The 22,026-nt window shown below is 35.4% G+C and overlaps 1 protein-coding gene across 4 annotated transcripts in view; it reads right to left on the reverse strand.

The window, feature by feature from the left end:
- The window catches only part of vti1a (vesicle transport through interaction with t-SNAREs 1A), a 128,295-nt gene that overhangs the window by 83,979 nt on the left and 22,290 nt on the right, over positions 1 to 22,026 (reverse strand). For 2 of the 4 annotated variants that reach the window (XM_042735780.1, XM_042735778.1), the window contains exons 5-6: positions 20,358 to 20,378; positions 14,554 to 14,638 (exon numbers count right to left, since the gene is read on the reverse strand). In XM_042735780.1, coding sequence (XP_042591714.1) covers positions 14,554 to 14,638; positions 20,358 to 20,378 — 106 coding nt within the window. The remainder of the gene's footprint in view (positions 1 to 14,553; positions 14,639 to 20,357; positions 20,379 to 22,026) is intronic. The other 2 variants (XM_042735781.1, XM_042735779.1) reach the window with 1 other exon arrangement.

A 22,026-nucleotide genomic window follows, 5' to 3' on the forward strand; every position in this document is an offset into this window, starting at 1 on the left:
TATCTCTGCTCATGTGTTGACAATAGCGGGGTTCTCTCATGTGCGGCAGTGTTTGTAATTGCGACTGATTCAGGTTGGGGAGGGCGGAGCATCCAGCTCTGCTGCTAACAAGGGGATTCAGACTCATTGAGGCCCCACTGATGCCGCGCCATCCCTTTGAAGGGATTATTAACACATTTTGATTACTGTGGTCCAGTTGTCACAGAAAATATAACCTCCATCAGAGTATGAAACAGACAGCCCTTCTGCCCTCTTTTTCATCTCTTACCCACTCTCAGCCCAGCTTGGCCCACTCAAAGCAATTCACTAATTACCACAGCAGCCATCTTAAAACCACACTAACGCTGTATTAGCTTGATGGAGAAATTAGTTAGCCCCTCTCGTGTCTCCTTCACAAAAAAAGCCATGGTTATTTTCACATGCAGGATCAAATCAATGACATTGTTCTCGGACCATAGCACAAAGAGACAGAAATAATTACGGCACTATTTCCCATTTTTAATAACTAATCTAGAAACTAATCAGGAGTATGCAGACATGTTTTTATTATATAAGTATACTGTATAATGACTCAATTTAAGATGACTCCACAGGCTTCAAAAGATTCCATAAGATTCAAATAACCTCATAATTAATTGAACAAACTAAGATGAGTCCCTAAGATGACTCTGCAAGCTTCACACGACTCCAGACAAGTTAACTCATCAAAATGACTCCCTAAGATGAATCCAGCAAGCTTTAAATGACTCCATAAGCTCACTCCATGTAAGATGCCTTCACAAGCTTCAAAAGACTCCATACAGAATGACTCACCAAGTTGACTCAAAATGATTCGTTAATGGCTGCACAAACTTCACGTCTCCATATAATTGACTCTATAATATGCCTCCAAAAGCTTCAACTAACTGCAGACAAGTTAACTCATCAAAATGACACCCTAAGATGACTTCAGTAAGCTTTAGATGACTCCATAAGCTCACTCCATGTAAGATGCCTCCACAAGCTTTAAAAGACTCCATACAGAATGACTCATCAAGTTGACTCAAAATGACTCTCTAAGATGGCTCCACAAACTTTACATTACTGCATAATTGACCATAAAATGCTTCCAAAAGCTTCAACTGACTCCAGACAAGTTAACTCATCAAAATGACTACCTAAGATGACTCTAGCACAAGCTTTAGATGGCTCCATAGTCACTCCATGTAAGATGCCTCCACAAGCTTCAAAAGACTCCATACAAAATGACTCATTAAGTTGACTCATCCAAATGACTCACTAAGATGAGTCTACAAGTTTCAAATATCTTGCTAAATCACTCTCATCTGTATGATGCTTCCCTAAGACGACTCCACATGCTTCAAATGACTCCATATGATAATTCACCAAGATGAACTAAGATGATTCCACAAGCTTCAAATGACTCCATGATGATTCACCAAAAACGACTAAAATGACTCCACAAGCTTCAAATGGCTTCATATGATGACTCCCACTAGCTTCAAGAGTTTCCATAAGACGGCTCTAAAATATAACTCCATATAAGACGATTTATCTAAATTACTCACCTAAATGACTCCGCAAGCTTCAAAAGGCTCTATAATATAACTCCTTCACACAGCTTCACAAAGGTTCATAAAGTGCAATAAAGTGCCTACACGCTCTTCAAACGGCTTCATAAGAATGTTCTGTGACTTTACATGAAATGAAGAAAGGCTACGGGTGCTTAGTAAATTGAGCAAGGACACTCTTTCCCAGTAACAAGAACAGCATGAACTGAACCATTACAGAGCTGTTAGACTGCACAAGTAATCAACAGAGCAATAAGTCCCTGTATGCTACTCTCAATTTGGATCACTTACAGTTAACGCTTGGACTGAAGGCCTAGGGATATTTCCAGATGGAAGAAAAGTCAGCTGTTAGATACCTTTCACATAATAGAGAAGCAGCCGATTATTTCTTTCTTCCTTTATCATCCTTTATAAAAAAAAATATGCTTTACTATGACTTTGGAGCTTACAAATGTAAAACAGATGGTATGCTTATGTACCAATGCACCATCTTTTCATGTGGCGTCCTTTAAAGATATCTTCCTAATCAAACAATGTTATAAGAATGCAACACCTGCTACACACAGTCTCAATTTTAACAATAATGTTATTAAGAATTAAAGCAACATAAAAACATCTAAAAAAGTGACTAATTTGAATGCACTGTGTATCGTATCTAATATAAGCTGGACTGCAAGTGTGACTGTTCACTTAATATGCGTTTGTGAAACATATCCCCGTAAACATGAGAGGATGTGAGAGAAACAGAGTGTGTGAAGTGTGCAGATGATCTGTGGCTTGTCTAAGTAGCTCAAATCAAAGGGCAGGATGGGCCGGAGTTAAGTAGGACAGGGCAGGACCGCTGGGAAGGGGGATGTTAAAGGAGGGCAAGCGAGATAGAGACAGACTGGGAGAGAGGAAGAGAGTCAGGGATAAATGTGGTGATCAGGTGTGAGTTGTTAAGAGGTAGCTTCTGTTCACCGTAGTCCTCCTGGACAGGCAGGGCCCAGACGGACAGAGCGGTGTTGGCCCAAATAAATCCAGGTGGCCCAGAATGCTAAAGCCACTCCAAATATATCGCATTTTCTTTATGTCTTTTCATTCTCTCACTGTAGGACATACAGTAATTTAGTCAATCATTTCCGGAGGCATAGGTGGCACTGAAAGCATTGGTCTAAGAGTGCATTTGTTGAGGTAATAAGAGTCCTGGGAATATTCTGAGATTATTTTATGATACAACATCTACGAAAAACACTTTATTTGTCTGTCATTTGGCCGCATCTAGACTTCTTTCCTGACTATTTTTATCTGACTGAGTCAATCATGAAAAGAAGCTGGCAATCTCTGGCAGGCTGAGGACTTGGGATTGCGTTTTTTCATGTGTAATCGAAATGAGTATGCAGCAGCAGATGGCACTGGGTGTTTCGTGTGAGATTTTTCAGAAATCACCTCACCATGGTCAATGCGGTTATGCACGGCAACTCGGCCTTATGGGTTTGTTGACGAAAACAAGTTCGCTGAACACTAAACAAAAACCTATACTATGAGAACAACTTTAAAATCTCCCACCTAAATAAAAATATGAAAATGTATTAATTAAAAAAACAATTTATATATATTTTTTTTAATATATATGTATTTATTTTGGAATTTTTTTAGTAATTTTTTTATTTTGTATATTTTTAGTAGATTATAAATATAATATAAGAAATCTTCTGACTTCTCTTAAATCAGAGGTAAAATAATGAAAAAATTAAAAGTAAAGAAACATTTACATATGCATGAAATGAGCTTCAAAAAATACAAATAAAACTGAACTAATTGGCAACTAAAATGAAAAAAAAAAATAACTAACTCTTGATATTTATACATTATAATTTCTTAGAATAGTTTTCATACAATAGATAGATAGATAGATAGATAGATAGATAGATAGATAGATAGATAGATAGATAGATAGATAGATAGACAGATAGACAGACAGACAGACAGACAGATAGATAGATAGATAGATAGATAGATAGATAGATAGATAGATGATAGACAGATAGACAGACAGACAGACAGACAGACAGACAGATAGATAGATAGATATAGATAGAAAAAAAAATAACTAACTCTTGATATTTATACATTATAATTTCTTAGAATATTTTTCATATTTAAAAACCAAAAATGGATCTACCTGCTAAAGAGATTTTTACACAACCTAAATAGCTTAAAAAATATATAAATTAAATTAGCTAAATAACTGTATAAAGACATCTAACAAAAGGAAGAATTAGATCAATAGCCATCTCTGATTTAAAAGTGTTAAGAGTGATTAAGTTGGTGCACAAATGTTCAGAAGTCATTTCTAAACTGCTACGAATTACATTCCTACAGTAATATTAAACCATACATTCTCTAATTAGATCAACTTGAATTCAACATGTATTCATAAGCTTTTCCAAAAAAAATGTAGAGGTTAATGTAGTACTTGAATGATCTATATTACACAGCCCATCTTTCTAAAAGCTTCCTATCCAACAAAATGATTTCCCTTGATCCTATTTACAATATGATTATGATTTTGACTTGGAGTCAAGGCACCAAACCACTGAAGCACAACACTAAGACTACAAATCATTTGCACACAGGCAAAAACTCTAAAGTAAATTAACCTTGTCTATGTTGTATCCCAATCTAAAAATTCAGTATCAAATATGGACACAGTGGCAAAAAAAAGAGGGTTGTATGTGAAAATTTTCATAGAGTATCATCTTGTTAAATTCAAACTGACATCAGAGGTGATGTGACAAATCCAGTCGGCTCTTTGTAAGGGGTGAATAACAATAGCTAAAATATCATGCTGCTGATGTTCAGTATCGGCCCTACACACAGATCTGAAAATACTGATGCTCTCAGCAGGGATTCAGCACTGCACACAAACACACTCGTTCTCTCCTGCTCTCCTTCTCAAACACACACACATGCACATAAAAGCACGGTGCTAAATAAATAAAACTCAAATGAGCTCCTAGAGTTGTGAGCAAAGCTTATCTTTTCAGGAACTTTCAGCACCAGGAGAAACATCCAAAGACTCGGAGAGAGCTGACTGGTGGAGGCCTCTTGTCCCCCAGTGTGTGGAGAAGATTCTTTAAACCCGTCCTTTTTACGGTGGCTCAAGGGCGCAGCCTATCTGCCAAAGTGTAGATTGCAACCCCCACTCTCCTGCCTATTATCAGTTTTATCAAAAGGGAGATTGATTTATGTGACAATCAAACTCCAAAAGACAAGTCTTGTTAGTGAGTTTTGAGGTGCAATAAAGATCTATATATTTCTATAGTAAAAAAATATTATTCTAAACCTTACAAAATGAAGTTAGCAGTAGTGTAAAGTAATTAAATACACTGAGCACCCTAGGTGGCAGCGATATCGCCTTTTAAAAAGGGTCTGGTTCAATAACAGTCTTGCAAACTATTATTAAATATGTCAGGACGATGGCAGCAGGGTTTCCTGCGCAACGCAAAATAGGGTACGCGGCAGCCCCCCATCGTATTTGCCCGGCTCCCTCCCCAGACAAAAGTGAAGCTGTCCCACTGACTGACAGATGGAGCCCCCAGCTGACAGATCGGGCGATGTGTTTCATGTTCAGTGGGCGTCCTGAGCCCGCGGCCGCAGTGGCCCAGGGCGCGGCCCGCCGAGGAGGAAGCCACTTTGAGGGATGGTGTGGCACAAGCAGCCGCAGAGGGACAGACGGACAGCGCTAATGATCGGCTTTTTTTTATATGTGCTACAAACTGTGGGGTGGTCAGCGTTGAGATACGCTAAGCGTCGCACATTGAGCCATATTTAATCTGAAAACAAATAAGATTATCTGTGCTGGGTTAACTATCCATAACAAAGCAGGTCCAGCAGCTGTTCAAACTTATGATGATGAAGCCAGTATTGTCGTTAACAGCTATTAAGTTGTTAATAAAAAGTAAGACTGACTTGCTGTAAGATTGAACAACAGTGACAGAAAAATACACTGTTGTTCAATATTAAAAAAGGTGTTTAACCAACATGTTTTACAATTTTATATAATATTTGATTATTTTCCTCATATATCACATGTGACAATAATTATAAAATTATTATTAAAATGAAACCATATTTTAACTTTGAATAAGATTGTTGCTATAAAATATATATATATATATATATATTTTTTTTAAATATGAGTCAGATACTGTGGCTAGGTATAAAGATTTAATAACAACAACACAATGGAGGGCTTTATACCATATATATAGGGCTATATATATATATATTTTTTTCACTGATCAAAAACATAGCAACCACAATAATACTTATAATGAATTACATTTTATATTATATTTAAATACAAATTGTATTCAGTAAATACCACTATAATAACAATTAAAACGTTTAACTAAATGACATATTCTATAAGTTAAATTACAATTATAAAGAGCTTATTTATATTATGTATACATACACACACACACAATAAATGGAATGCTATAATTATGTTATATTTTACATTCAATTACATTACAATATAGCAACTTTTTTTAATAAATTAGATATCCAATAAGTTAAATTACAGTTGCAATACAAAGCTTATTATTTATTTTATATTATTTATTTGCTTGTTTTAATATTTTTTAAACAAAAGTCTGTAATGTGAGTTTTTAGCTTTGATAGACACTTCATTATTGCCATAAAATCTTTTTTTGCATCTACACAAAAGTGACATTTTTACTATAATGACTAAAATCAAATATTTAGCATAGTCAAAATATTTTGTCAGGGTTAGAAAGTGTATTATCTACAAAAGCAACAGACATTTTCATTATAATGCAGTACTCTAAGTGGGACCGTTTCCGGTCCAATGCACAGAGAGACATAAATACAGCGAGAACAAACAAAACTGGAAGCACAAGTGAAGCCTAAACTGCTGCCCTTCTGTACCCACTCCGCCTGTGTTTTCAGAGCTCAGTCTGACTAGTTTCCTCTCTTTATCTCAGCCACCCAACTCTCCGCGACTCCTTAGTGAATTACGCTCGCTTTTCAACTGCCATCAATCTGCTGTCATCAGCGTGTCACTCCCATCACACAATTACCGTTTATGATCCTCATTCTGCAGTGACAAGGTACTGCCACTCTCTCTTCCCCCCTCTCCACTTTTTCCTTTTACTTCATTTCACTTTTTCTCTCTGCTTTTTGATATTGCGGCGCCTCAGATGTGCCAGCTCTTTAAAGCGGCCGATGAGGAAGCGCCCATGGGGGTCCTGGGTATTCGTTTTTGTCTTCCATTTCCTTCCAAAACAGTTTTATTTAACGCCATCCAGCTCGAGTGCCCTCTTTGACTCTCTCCGTCAACCAAAGGTCAATGAAAGACTTTTTGTGTGTCTGATATAAATAGACACATATGATCTGAAATTAAAATTTACTTTATGCCTCTCTCTCTCTCTCTCCAAGTTACTTCAAAACCATTTTAGGCCATTAATGTTACAAACAAATTATGAGAAAATAAAATAAGCCAATAATAAAAATAAGACTGGTCACATTTTACATTCTAGTGCTGTAATTGTGCATTTAAGTAGTCAAGTAATTGAATACAGCAAGAATAATGAAGTACATGGAATTAATAAAATAATAATAACTGAAATAAGCATTATATATTTAAATAAATTTTATTGCAAATACTATAGGATTATGTAATGTGCATTACATGGATACACTAATGTAGTCAATAGTAAATACAGAAATACTAATATGCAATTAATGTAATTATTATGTAATTAATATGTAATTATTATAATACTAATAATAAGTAAAATAAGCATTATATGTTTATATAAATATGATTAAAATATTATAGAATTAAGTAATATGTATAACATTGATTTTATACACTAGTGTAGTAAATATAGATACACTAATGACGCAATTAATGTAATTATGTAATTAATATGTAATTAATATAATAATAATAATAATAATAATAATAATAATAAATAAGCATTAAATATTTATGTACATTTTACTAAAAATATTATTAAATTAAGTAAAATGTATAACATGAATAGTACATAGTAAATACAGCAATACTAATGTAATCAATATAACTATTATAATAGCAATAATACTACCTAAGATCAAATGTATATATTAATATAAATTCTATCATATATAGAATTAAGTAATATGCATAACATGGATACTGTAAAGTAGTAAATAAATACAGCAATACAAATGAAGTAATGCACTTAATATAATAACAACAAAAATAATAAATAATAATAAATATTGCATAGTTTGTGTAATGTAGTGTATTAATTAAGTACAGCAAAATTACAGTATAAGATGCATACTGTTAAGTAGTTAATATTAAATACAACCATGTACTTGTTGTACAATAATAATAATAGTAATAATAATAATAATAATTTAAAATAGAATATTAAAATAGTTTAATTTCATTTAAAATATTATATAATTAAGCAATAGGAATTTACATATTTCATAACATGCAAGTGTTACCATAAGTTTTATTTATGTTATGACCATAAGTTTTATGTTATGGAATTGCCTCTTACGTATTTCATTAATTTCTTCTCAGCAAACACAATGACAAAAACATTATTATCTTCATACATATTCAGTGTATTTTTTACTCCTTCATGGGCTTCAATCCCACAAATTCAGCTTTTTTTTTTTTTTATCAATTCTGCTCTTCTCATATTTTAGTTTAAACTCAGTCCTGAGAATACTGGAGATTTGGATGCATCTAGCTGGTGGCAAGTGTTGCTGGGGAGGCTTATTCAAAAGACGCAAGTGGGAAGCTTACCTCTCAATCTGTCACTCAATAGTTTATCTAGAAAAACAGATCAGCTCCCCATAACCCCAAAGGAAAAACCTCTCAAACTGCGTTAAGCGACTAAACACTCAATGATCGCACTTAACATGAGCAAATATCGTAATACCGATTGGAATATATCAACAAGTCGACACCTGCACTCTCTATTGGCAATGCAAGAGAAAGAAAGATGTGAACACAAACACATCAGCCAGTCAAGTTTGTTGGTTCAGCTCTTGCATTAAGAGCCTGTTTGCGGATTTCACCATTGTGAAAGTTTGGCCCTTTGTCTAGAAGCACTGAAATCAGTGAGCGCACCTCGGCCACCGCAATTCAAGCGTAAACACTTTTGTGTGTACCCATATAATACTGTTGCTCACAGACCCCAAAATCCTTGGAACAGCTGAGTCCTTCGGTGTCAAAGATAATAGCGATTTATTGCAATGTGAGGCTTTTTTTTTTCAGGCCCCCCCTCCTCCTCCTCCCTCGCTCAAACCGATTAAAATTAAGCTGTAAACATGTGAGGACAGAATTAGCACATTTAGCGAGCCTGCTCTCCCACATCCCATTTTCGCTCCGGAGCGGCTGATCCCTGCAGCCGAACGCGGGTGCAATTTTGTTATTTTAATGACGGGGACCGTTTTTGAAGTCCAGATGAAAAAAGCGGCGCTTGCCGTTTGTGGCAGCGCTAGATACGGCGAGGCCGGGTCCGGCGTGATTGGAGGGGAGCGACACAAACTTGGACTCTGGGCTCTTCGATAGTATCGGTGTCATTTTCCTCTCCACGATAAGACGCCTCACTGACAAGGCCCGATTAGGAAAGAAAAAAAATCATTATTACATCGCCTTTCATCCGCCGGGGGGTTTCACGATAAACAGCTCACCCGTTGGTAGATTTACAGAGTCGAAAATCTTATATTACGCTCACGCACACATCCCATCACTTATATACAGAGGTTTACATTGTGTATTCATATTTAAAAAGCTCTAAGTTCAAACGTCTGAAGTACAGGCTTAAGTTGTAGCCAAAAAAAAAACAAACAAAAAAAACCATACATTTTCAATGCGAAAATGCCCTCATTACAATACAAAAACCCACCATTGTCTTTAGAAAATCCACTCTAGCTAAGTTCTCCTTTCTGCATATCTGCAAACTCTGCTATTGAAATATTAACTCTTGTGGCTCTGCTCCATGAATCAAACAATTATCAAATAACGGCATATTCTTTTTTGAAACACCAATACGGCATTCAGATTTCAGCAAACTACAAAAACCCAAGTTATTTGGTATGCTATACCTCGAGGAAATCCACTTCACCAAATTGTCCTCATTAAAGAGAGAACAGTAGCGATGTGCTGAAACTTTAAACACGACTATACAATGAAGGAAATCAACTGGAACAGCTAAGCTGAAATAAATAATGAAAGGCAATGAAACAATTAATGACAAACGAGGTTTTGTACAGCAAATTGAATTGTGTGATGATAAAAAAAAAAAATAATTAACTAGTAAAAAACAGCTATAAATGTATTATTATCATTATTATTTTTAAATATATGACTTTAGTTGAAGAGACTATTAAAATATTTTTAACAACAATAGCAACTATTCACTACATTAATGAATGAATTCAATTTCACTTTTTACATTTTTAATTTACTATTATTATTATTATTGTTATTATTATTATTATCATCATCATTTTTATTATTATTAAAACTACTACTACAATATTTTAGATTATGTAACTAAATATATTCTTTAGGTTATTAAAATAAATATTTATAAAACTACATTATTGAATGCGTTTAATTTCATTTTGACATTTTTAATTTAGCTACTATTAGTACTACTATTATTATTATGACATGGCTTTATATTATATAACTAAATATTACATTCTTTTGTTTAAGAGAATATTGAAAAGATTTAAAAGATGTTTTAAAACATGTTGACATTTATTTTTATTTTTTTATTACTGTTATTAAATTATACTGAATAATAATCATCATCATCATCAAAAATATTTAAAGTGCTTAAGAAGAAAAGGCCATGGCAACACAGAGAAATGACAGTTAAGAAAAAAGGGAATTCCATTCAAAGAACTAAGTTATCAGTTTCATAAAATGCTAGAAAACAACCAGAAAGTGTGGAGGAGAGGGATGAAGGAAAGAAAATGAAAGAACGATAGAGGAGAAAGAAAGAGAGCTAGAGGCAGTGAAACGGAGAGACGGAGACAATCGCGTGTCTGTTACTGGGACGCTCTGACACCCATGGACTGACACAGCATGTCTTAAAGCCGTGCTCACGCTCAAAAGGAGCAGCGTTTCTTCATGTTTACAAAACATATTTATTTATTTCTTCATTCGATCATTTATTTTATTTATTTCTGTCGGGGGCACTCTCGGCTTCTCTGTAAAGCCTGCGACAACAATAACTACTCTCCCCCCTTGCATGCTCTTTAATACCACTGCAGAAAAAAAAAATCAAACTGCTCTCAAACAAATTGATGTACTCTTTAATACAGTCGACACATCATCACAGGGTCCTTGCGTCGTCTGCCTTGGTGACAACTGCAGGGCTGCTTAGCTTAGAATCATGGCTACTGCTTTGTTGGTCGCTTCAATGATTTATCACAAAAAAAGGAAGGAGAGCGAGAAAGAAAAGAAGGGCCTCTCGATTGAGTCATTGGCACCTTTGATTGACAAGGCCTAATCAGCTTATCTGGGTGCTAATAAAGATGATGGCCTGCGGAGACACTCTCTACCTGGCTCTGCGTGAACTTTGGGCCCTGGTGAGGGCCCCAGGGGCCAGGCCTCGACCCACTCTGCTTATCTAAACACTGCTGAAATCAATCCCTAATGAGCTGGTTTCATTTTGCCCTATCGATCCGCTGCCACAGCAGCTGCTGTGTATTCAAAGGCCACCGCTCTGCTCCTTACGGACAACATTCTCGTAGCTCGTTTAAATCGGACACTCCATTAAAATTAATTTTAATTAATGAATAGAATTTGAGGTCAACTGTCTGAGATTCAATTGTTTTCTTAGAAAAAAATCCCAAACAACAATCCCAAATGTGACTGCAAATAACAGAATTACACCCCCTAGGTATTTTATTTTCCTCCATACAAAACTTCTTTTGCCCACTTCCTTGGCTTTCATAAACAGCCGGGCATTTCTTTGATTAGGATTTATTTAACGCTTGTGGGCTCTGGGACATCTCTGATTTAAATGCCTTTAAATTGGCTGATTTGCTCCCTCCTACTGTACTCCAGGCTCTCTTCAGGCCGGCGTGCCTCTGGTTCAGGCAGCTTTCAAGTGGGTGCCCTCTCCTAATGAAGACCCATACTTTATTTATGAGACAAACAGTTTGGTAAAAAGCTCTGCATGTCCAGAGAGCACTCTCAATATCTCTCTGAGGGCCTGGAGTGCTCCTGACATGCTACTAGTGCTGGACTGAACGCACCACGGACTAAAACACCCTTAAAACACACACACACACACACACACACACACACACACACACACACACACACACACACACACACACAGTCTCCTCACTGACACTCTGTAGGTGCAATAAAAAAAAAATTTGAAATTGCATTAAAAAAATAAAATACATAAAAAATACAATATGAAGACTCCTCATAATTTTAATACAGAACTAGAAGATTTTTCCATTATAATCAAAAATTCAAGAATTCTTTCAACTTGTATAAAAAAAAATGCTTGATAATAGAATTATTTGGTCAATACACAGAGCATGTTTTAAATGACAAATTAATTTAAAATAACAAAACAAAACTAAATTGCAAGCAATTGTGTGCATTATTAGCACTCAGTGCTTATTTAAACCAGTGACGGAAATAATGAAGAAAATGTGACCGAAAATGTTATAGCAATTTTTACATCTATTTACGATTTGCAAACACACTGATATTATTTTGATTCTAACTATGCTATTATTTTAAAGACTTTAAATGTAAATATATATATATATATACTATATATATATATATATATATATATATATATATATATATATATATATTCACATACATAATATATAAATATTAATACTCCATTACTTTATATTTATGAAATGTAGAAGTAATAATAAAATGTGTAAACAAACATACAGCATGTATAGATTTTAAGTAAGCTATTATTTCAAGACTTTAAATGTTTTTTTTTTTTTATTATTATTAAATGTATTACTTTTGTATTATTGTGTGTGGGTGTGTATAAATAATTTAAATACAGTTATATGTATTATTTTACACTTAAAGCCATATAAAATAATACAACAAATGTATTGTGTATTACTGTGTATACTGACACATATTTAAATATATTCAATCTTCGATTCAATATTCTGTCTTAAAGTAATAGTATAGTTTAAGTAAAAACAACATATTTTTTTAAATAAACTAAATAAACAACACAAAAAAATATTAGATACATAAAATACAAAATAACTAATTATTATTTTATTAAACAGAAAAGCTATATATAAGCATATATAAATATAAAAATATTAATTTATTAGTAGTAGTAAATAATAGTTATTTATTTTCTATACTAATTTAGAATTGTTTTGTTACAGGATAGCAGAAAGCCGAATGGCTGGCGCTATAGCAGGTGTGGATTGCCGCTCGAGTGAATTTTAACACACGGTCCATAAACTGGCCGATCTGCCTCAGTGTGACACAGAGAGCGAGGGTCACCGCCGAAACCAAAACAAAGCGCATCTATCTCTGCAGCTCCTCAACAGCCACCAAAGCGGGTCTGTGTTTACCCCAGCGATCGCTGTGCATTTTGCACGTGGTTGCTGTGCCCAAATCCCAAAAGCGCAGGGTTTGCCCTTCTTGGGCCACTTCAGTTTAGGACTACCTGCCGCTATGCTTTTAAGATGCAGGTGTGTGTGTACGTGAGTGTTGGGGTGGTCGGTGGGGTCCGGGGTCAGGGATTAGGATCACAGGAGTGAGACGCACAGGCTGAGTAGTGCTTTAACGTGGTTAGAGAAGGGCTGAGTAAACAGACATTGTTCTGCGCTTGCGGCTCCCACACTGAGAGCAGTGGAAGCAGTGCGGCATTGTGACGGCTCTCAGAGGCAGAAACCGTCCTTTATGGGAGGAAAACTCCTCTCAGAGGGGGTCTGATCCCGTCGTTGAAATTTACGGGCTTCCGCTTTGGTATCTACTAGAAAAGCAGAAAATTCAATTGGGCAGACAGAAGTAAAAAAATATGTCTGAATAGCAGAAAAACAAAGGGACTTCATTCAGTGAACTGAACATATATAAATAAAAAAAATGTATGCAGGGCAGGAATAAAAAAAAAATGAAGCACAGGCTTGAGAGGATCCAAAATAAATGAAACTAAATTTTTCGGCAGAGGATGCAGATTGCATTTATGAATTTGTGAGTTGTTCTTGCGAGACATCAAACGCCAGTGGTCTGTGCAACCCTTTCTTGATTTGAATTATTAACTGTGTCGACGTCGCACACAAGCCATCCTGCCATTATAGTGTAAATTAACAAACTTTTCAAAACTAAGGCAGAAGCCAAAGAAAGCCAGCAGCTTCTTGAAGAACGAGCTTTGATACGTCTCTGAGGAATACACTCTGCTTCAACAACACGGTGACTGTCAGGCTTAAAAAAAATAAAAAAAGACTGCTGATTCAATCTATTTCAGATCTAAATTAGTTCATATTCTTGTATTTAAAGATAAAAACTAACCTTCAGGCAGATGTGAATCAGGTGACGTCTAAGGTGCTTTATTTAGAAACGGGTTTATTAAAAGATCTTGTCTTTATTTAGCTTGAAAAATTGCAGGACGGTGAAGGCAGGGTGTTGTTATTTATTCTAGTCGACACGCCATCATTTGGAACCCATATTTAAACTCTTTCTCTCTCTCTCACACACACACACACACACACACAGGTAGGTGAATGGAAATAAGGTGGTGTGTTTTGTGTGAGCCTAACAGTACTGCGCTGCTGCTCTACACCTCTCTCCCTCTTGCTTCTCTTTGATGTGCTCCTGAAAATGTCACCAGTCGTCAAGGCATTTTTTTCCACTCTCTCTCTCTTTTTACCGTGCATACGAGCGAGACAATTTGCTGTCGCTCACCCCCCTACCCAGAATGCCTACCGGTTTCCACCGCTATCTGGTAGCCAGCTTCCAGCCTCCGAGATGACCTTTCCAGCCTCTCTGTGTTGTCCAACAGATGTGCTCTCTGAAAACAAACCACAGATGGAAAGAAAACAATGAGAGTGATTGAGAAGACTAGGACATTATTTACAGAGACATTTCCAACACAATAACAGACACACTAAGACAAAAGGGTACAGACCACTTCGTTTTAATTTAACTTATATATTGATTTGAGAACGTCTAATTATGAGTTGCGTTTTCATAAATTGGACTGATCTTCGTGCAAATTCCAAAGCAAAAAAGGACGGAGCTCCAATCTAACACCTTTCCTTCTTTTTAATTGAGGCTTCCTTCTTGCAGTGGCTTTGTTCTGAAGGTGTTGCCAGATCTCATTACCTCACATTTAAAACCAGGGCAAAGATTAGTATGGGAGGGATGGCTAATTGAGCTGTAATATATTTTCAAATGCTGCTTCAGATTACCCAATATCTGTTAGTCTGAGTTCAAGATGACCATAAACCTTGTTACACTATGTTTTTTATTTGATGTGTACACTTTTACAAATAAAGGTTCTTTATTGGCATCTGTGGTTTCATGAAAAACCTTAAATATCCACGGAAGCTTTACATAGCACAAAAGGTTCTTTATAGTAGAGAAAAGTTCTTTACACTAAGAACATTTTTTTTTTTTTAAGAACTGTTCCAACTCTAGTCTAAAACACTTGCTGGTTTCTCTTCTGTGCATTTTGGATGTTTTAGGGGTCACTGTAAATAATGCAAACCAAAAAGATGTGTAAACTTTTTCAAGGAAAGGTTGGTACGTCTTGTGTTGAGTTACAGATGTATAAAGTCATAAATGTAAGATTAAAATAAACATCATGGTCAAAGACCAGATGCATTCATATTGCACATTGTGGGCAGCATTTATATGTCCTTCAAATGATGACAACTAATTTCAGAATATTGAAAACACTGAAGTGGTCTCAGACTTGATTTCGAGAACGTAAAATAACAACATAAAAATATAGTAAACTAACAACAGTGTGTGAAATATTACAATTACAAAAAAAATCTATGTTAAAATATATTAAAATATTCATGAATTTTATAAAGTAAAACATTCCTGGTATATGTGATGATTTGGTGCATAAGAATCTTAAAATTATCTTAATATTAATTTCTTAATATTATCACAATTGGGGAAAAAAATGCTGCTTAATATTTTCATGGAATGAATAGGAAGTTGAAAAAAAATATCTTATTGACCCCAAACCTTTGAATGGTAGTGTATACATATACTTGAAATAACAGAATTTATGCAAAATATCGAAACAACTCATACTTACATAAATATATACATTCTAGAAATAAAACACAGTGGGGTCCAAAAATTCAATTGTAAATGTTTTTATTTTGTTTTTTTCTTAATTTAAGTTTTTACTGCTAATTATAGTATATAAGCATAGATTTAAGTAAAAATGTTAAAATTAAAAATTAAAATGAATTTCAGATGTATTTAGTTTGTCCCCCACCTTCTCCTTATAAAGTATGATGATCATGTGATTCAGCATGATTCAAGAATGATCCAAATCTTGGGCATCAGAACATCTTTTAAGAAACTTTTAAGTGAGTAATGCATATTTTTATTTATTTCACATCATAACGTCTCTATTTAAAATTTTGCACAATCCTAAAACTTTCTTAAAACTATGTAGTCTTTAACTTTTGAACCTCACTGCAGATACTAAAAAACTAAGATTCATGCACTATTTTCTGGTAAGTCATATCATTTATGAGTGTGAATACTGAATGAGACCACTGCATTTCTATTTGTAAATACATAACAGAGAGAGCTAACTACATTTCTAAAGGACGTTAACCTTTATTCCTATTTACATGCACAGAAAGAATAAAGGCAGAGTGAAAAAGCGAGAGAAACAAGTTCCCAGTTCTAGTTAAGCTGTCAAAATATGTAGCGGCTAATCACTCCAAAGAAATGAAATGAAAAATAGACGACATTCCACTTTTCAAAGTTTGACAATCACAGAGAAGGGAAAGAGGGAGGAAAAAAAACTGTCTGAACTTTTTTTTCTTCTCCTCCTCTCGGTTGACAGATGTCATTTAAAATAGCTGAAATACTTTTTAATAGTTTAAGGGAGGGGGTGTTCATGGGAGATAGAGGAAAGGAGAGAGGGAAAGAGAGAGAGGGATAGAGAAAGAGGAGAGAACGGGGGTGGGAGTGCGTATGGGGAAAAGGGAGCCATCTCTGCCTAATGAGCCCCTCTGGATCAGCTGAGATGGAGGGGACGTATTGACATGCACCGCTTAAACTAATACACCTAGACCAGGGATGTGCCTGTGTGCCTGGAAGCACAAGGCAGCCGGGGATACTGACAGAGTAGCTCGCTCCCCTGTCTTCAAAGAGCTCAAGTGATTAGTATGTTATCATTACCATTCGAAACGTGATTTTCCTATTCCCTCTCGGCAAAGGTGACATGTCTCGGGGAGACGGCCAGCAGACTCGCGCGCCGGAAAGCCACTTCAAAGCTTTTTCTTGAATTTCTCTCCCTCGCTCGTTCTGACTCCCTCAGTCGGTCTATATATCTGAGGGAGGGGGGGCTGTTGATGTCTATTGTGTGCGTGTGTGGGGTGCGGGAGAATGGGGGTGACACACACCGAAGGTGGCCGCGTAGGTGCAGTGACGACAACAGCGTGGAGAAATGGCGACTTCCTGAAAACGTGAAAGAATGGCCTATCAAAACGAATTACCTCGTTCCAGCGGATTTGTTTTTTCGATAAATGTCCCACGTGTGGATCCTAAAGCATCCGTAAGGAGGTGATTATGAGTAACAAAGCACGTTAGACATAACATATCAGTTTAGATATTTAAAACAAAAAGCCCTAGATGCATATCACTCACTTTCATAGACCAAAATGACCTGAATAAAATACATTTCTTGATTTATTCACTATTGGAGCAGCAGGACTGTCAAAATTGTGGAGTTCAACAGAAGCTTCTTTTAAAGAGGGCATGATAAATATTGGTGCGCTCGCGACCGCCTCTGCGCGCGCCCCTTCTCATTTGTGCCAATGCATGTATGCCTTTTTATCTGACACCTACTTTTTCTACAAAGACGTTCTCAGATACTATAAACGAGAATTTTATTTTTTTGTTTTTTTTCTTTCTTTGCATTTTTTTCTTTCGTGAAGAACCGCTCTTCAGTTGTAAGTTATTAACGTGGAACCCAGGAACAATGCGAATGTGACTCAAAAGAATCGTCTTCCCTTCTCTCTCCCCTTTTTTCAATATCAAACACGAGCGCTTACAATCGCAATTTTCTAAAGTTTTGATGATTCCTTATTATTTCAAATGGTGGGGGGGGGTGTTACAGTCAAAGTGAATAATGATGATAGCTATGATTCAGACTGACTATGTGATCTTCTCCACCGTTTGTTTGGGACTTGTAAGAAAAGGAATTACAAGTGTCAAACAGCTGTGAATAAGGGTGTTAAATATTTAAACATGTTTTCCAGCTGAGGAAAAGTACAGTTTTAAAAAGCAGGCTAAGTGTGTATAAGCTGCATAGGCTTTGATTCAAATTCAGTAAAATGGGAAGGGAAAAAAAAAAAGTGTGATTTAAAAACCCTACATTCTGAGGTAAAAACAAGGGCAGATGAACCCACTCAAGATATCTTTTGACCCAAGGCTGAAAAAAAGTGCTATACTCCCATTTTGTTTGGCCATGTGGGAAAACAATAACAAAAAAAAGGAGAAACACACACAAGTCAAGGTAGCAAAGAACGCAGAACTGTGAGGGGCTGTAAATTATAAATGCAGGAGGTGGTATGGCTCTACAAATGGGATTATTCAGCAATAGGAAGTGAAGAAATCTAAACAATATACTGATGTTCATACAAACACAGACAGGAGAGTCTACAAAGATCCTGCAAACCAGAGGCACTGCTGAATTTCTTCTCTTATTTGAGCTAAGAGGATCTTCTAGCATGCTCTGTATTGTTTACTTGAATGTTTCTGGTGTAGCTTTGAGATGGGGAACAGTAAAGAATATTATCAGGGACTTTAGATCATTATATATGAATTTGTGTTGTTATGTTTTACAGTACATAACAGGATGACACATGCTTACAGTAGTAATGAATTAGTAAAATGATGCAAGTGTCGTTTTTCTTTCATAAGATGACAGAAGCGAAGATAAGGTTTTTCTTTTTTCCATCCATAAATATTTAATGCGCCTTTACAATTTCTTCAAGATAGAAAGAATCAGAAATTTGCATTGTAAATAGTGTTATCTTCAAAGATAAGCAATCACTTACTAAACATCTTTACAAAAGCAGGCAGAAGCATGATGCAGTGCTATCCAGTCCTCCACTGAGAGGAGGCTTTCTTTATGAATGAAGATCTTCAGATATTGCAGTCTGTGTGTGTGTCTGCATGCGTCTATGAATAGGGGAATCCCAAGTCCAAACAACAAAACACACACACACACACACACACTCACGACCCTAGACAGGAGATGAAGATACCGGCGAGCGAACATACACACAAGCACACACAGATCGAGACGACGGCTTTTTGCCGTAATCCACATGCATGCTCACTTCCAAGTTGGATGAATGCTACAAATACAAAAAGACATTACAAATTGTCCCCTTATCTCGGACTAAAAGGCAGGCTATTGTATTTCTCATTCACTGAGTGGGGGGAACGTCTGGGGCTGTTTCCTAACATTGCACAAAGAAACCATGTATGCTAATAAATTAAAAAAAAAGTGTAAACAAACATTTAAATATATTTTATTTTATATGGTGCAAATAAATAAGGAGTTTATACCTGGTGTATGCTACTTAAGAAAATAATTACTTATTTTCAAAATAAATGCACTATAAAACATATTACAATAGTGATAATTGCGCATATACTGTAGGTGAAATTAGAACATAACATCATTCTAAAATTTGAGAATAGCAAGATTTTTTTTAATGTTTCTGAAAAAAAACACATAAAAAACGTATGTTTATATTAAAAGACTTTTAATATAAATTTTTAATTTAATCAGAAATACAGCAAAAAAAAATAAAAATTTAAATAAAGTTGTGAAATATTATTACAATTTAAGAAAAATGTCCTCTATTTTAATATATTTTAAAATGTAATTTATTCTCATGATGGCAAAGCTGAATTTTCAGTAGCCATTTCTCCAGTTTTCAGTGTCACATTATTCTTCAATAATACAGAATATAATATCGGCCATACAAGATGTGTCCTTGTTTTCAAAAACAGCTAGACGGTTGAATGAAATGGTGAAAAAATAGAACTATTTGACATTTTAAAAAAAAAAAAAACACTTTTTAAATATAGTTACAATTTTACAATGTAGACTACTTGACAGCTAAAACAGCATGCAAATGAAAAAAAAAATAGTTAACCTCACTAATTGACTAGTGCTGGATGAATAGTGGACCATCATGACCCATCACTAAAAGAAAAAAAAAGCATATCCAGATCTCCCCCTCCCTTTTTATTATAACAGCACGTCTCATTGCATTTTCATATTGGGTGAATGTTTTGACAAGCTGATTAAATCTTTTAAGGTTTGGTGTGAAACAGCTTTGATTCAGTTCCTCATAGAGCAGTATGTAGAAACGAGCCTCATTTTGAGCTCAATCAAAAGAGACTTTAAAATCAGATTAGGCCTTTTTTATTCTGACGAAGGGGGAAAATGAATGGAGGATCTGCGGGAAAAAGAGAAGACCAAAATGGGAAGGAAGAGCAGCACTTACCTCTTCACGTAACTTTATCAACTGCCACATGAAGGCACAAAATAGAGAGAGGGAGAAAGAGAGTGAGAGAGATAGATAAAAAGCCAAGACATGGCAGGAAGCAGATCAGTCATGCGGCTGGATACAGAATTAACCTTGACGATTTATCTGTTTGCATGTTTAGCATTTAGAAATCACAGACAAACACATTAAAAGAAGCTAAACACGAGACTCATGCCGACTTTTTTGAACAAACAAAGATCAAGTTCTCGTGCTGTCACATTAAACAAAGAGACTGGGAATGGATTTCTAGACTCACGACGTCTAAACTATCATCATCAAGGAAGAGGGGGAGAGAAACAGTCACATCACAACACTTGATATGGCATAAGAGGGGAAAAACACTAGCAGTACAGTAGGATAATACAGATTTTGTACAGTAAGAATGGAAGCTTTGAGGATTTAGGCTCCTTAATAACGACTCCGCAGGATTCCTACTTCTGGGCTAAGAAACAGAAAGTGACACAAGCAATGCTCCTTTTTATTATTACAGGACGTGCCCGTCATTTCTGACTTGCTATCAATGTCAAATTAGAGTGTTTTATGCATTAGGCCCATGAGGGACGAAAGTGTATACATAAACATAAAGCCAAGCGGTTGCATCTTATTATGGAAACAACCTACCATGGAACAGAAAAAAAAAAAAAAAAAGAAATCGCATGCATGGGTTATTTATTTTTTATGAAAGCGAATAGCATAGTAAAACAGAGAATGCTTGTCTTGTGGTGAATTCAGCAGCTCTTGAATGGTCTCTGAAAGAGGCTAACGTAATTTCAAGTACATTAAGCATTTAGAGAAGCTCGTCATTATAGCCTCTTTATGTACCACGCGTTCTCTGAAAAAGGTGAGTTGCTTATCGGCAGCACGCTACATATTCAGAAGAGAAGGGGAAGGACAAGTTTCTTAATTTGTCAGCCGTTGCAGGTGATTTTTTAATCTCCATTTCTTGCCAGAGATTAAAGGTTAGCAGATCTAAGGGGAAGCTCTGGGCCATTATTAAAGGCCTCTCATCTCTTTTTGTATGCGCTGGTCATTTTGAATTTCGCTATTTTTAAATCATTCGCTATCATATCAGAAAAGAGACAGAACTCGGATCGTGAATTATAAGCTTAATACTTCACTAAAAAGGCAGAATCTATGGTTGTGATGTTAAACTGCGGTGGTGGCTGCTGTCAGTGCTGGGGACAGTGTGTTTCAAATGTTTTTCTCCCATCTGCCGTGGGTTCACAACAAAGCTCTGGTTGAAGCTCATCTTGAAGTACGTCACTAAATCTAGATGCAAAAGTACCTTTTGCAATAAACAAACTAGGAATAAAAATAAACGTAAAAAAAAAAAAATCAAATAAAACCATCATAAAAATAAGAATTGAACTACATATTGTACATTTCAGTTTAAAATTTAAATGTAGGAAATAAAATTATTATTATTATTTATTGTAAATTTTTTAAAATTTAAATATAGGAAATAAATTTGTTTTTATTAATTTAATAATTGGGGTTGTGTCCCAAAAGAATAAAAGTTACATTACATATATATAATAACAACACAATGAGGATGCTATGGAAAAACAAATAATAATAAGGAAAAAATATATTTTTATAAAAAATTTATTTTATTAAAATATTTTTA

The sequence above is a fragment of the Cyprinus carpio genome, chromosome B12 (assembly GCF_018340385.1).
Source record: "Cyprinus carpio isolate SPL01 chromosome B12, ASM1834038v1, whole genome shotgun sequence".
Taxonomy (NCBI): Eukaryota; Metazoa; Chordata; class Actinopteri; order Cypriniformes; family Cyprinidae; genus Cyprinus; species Cyprinus carpio.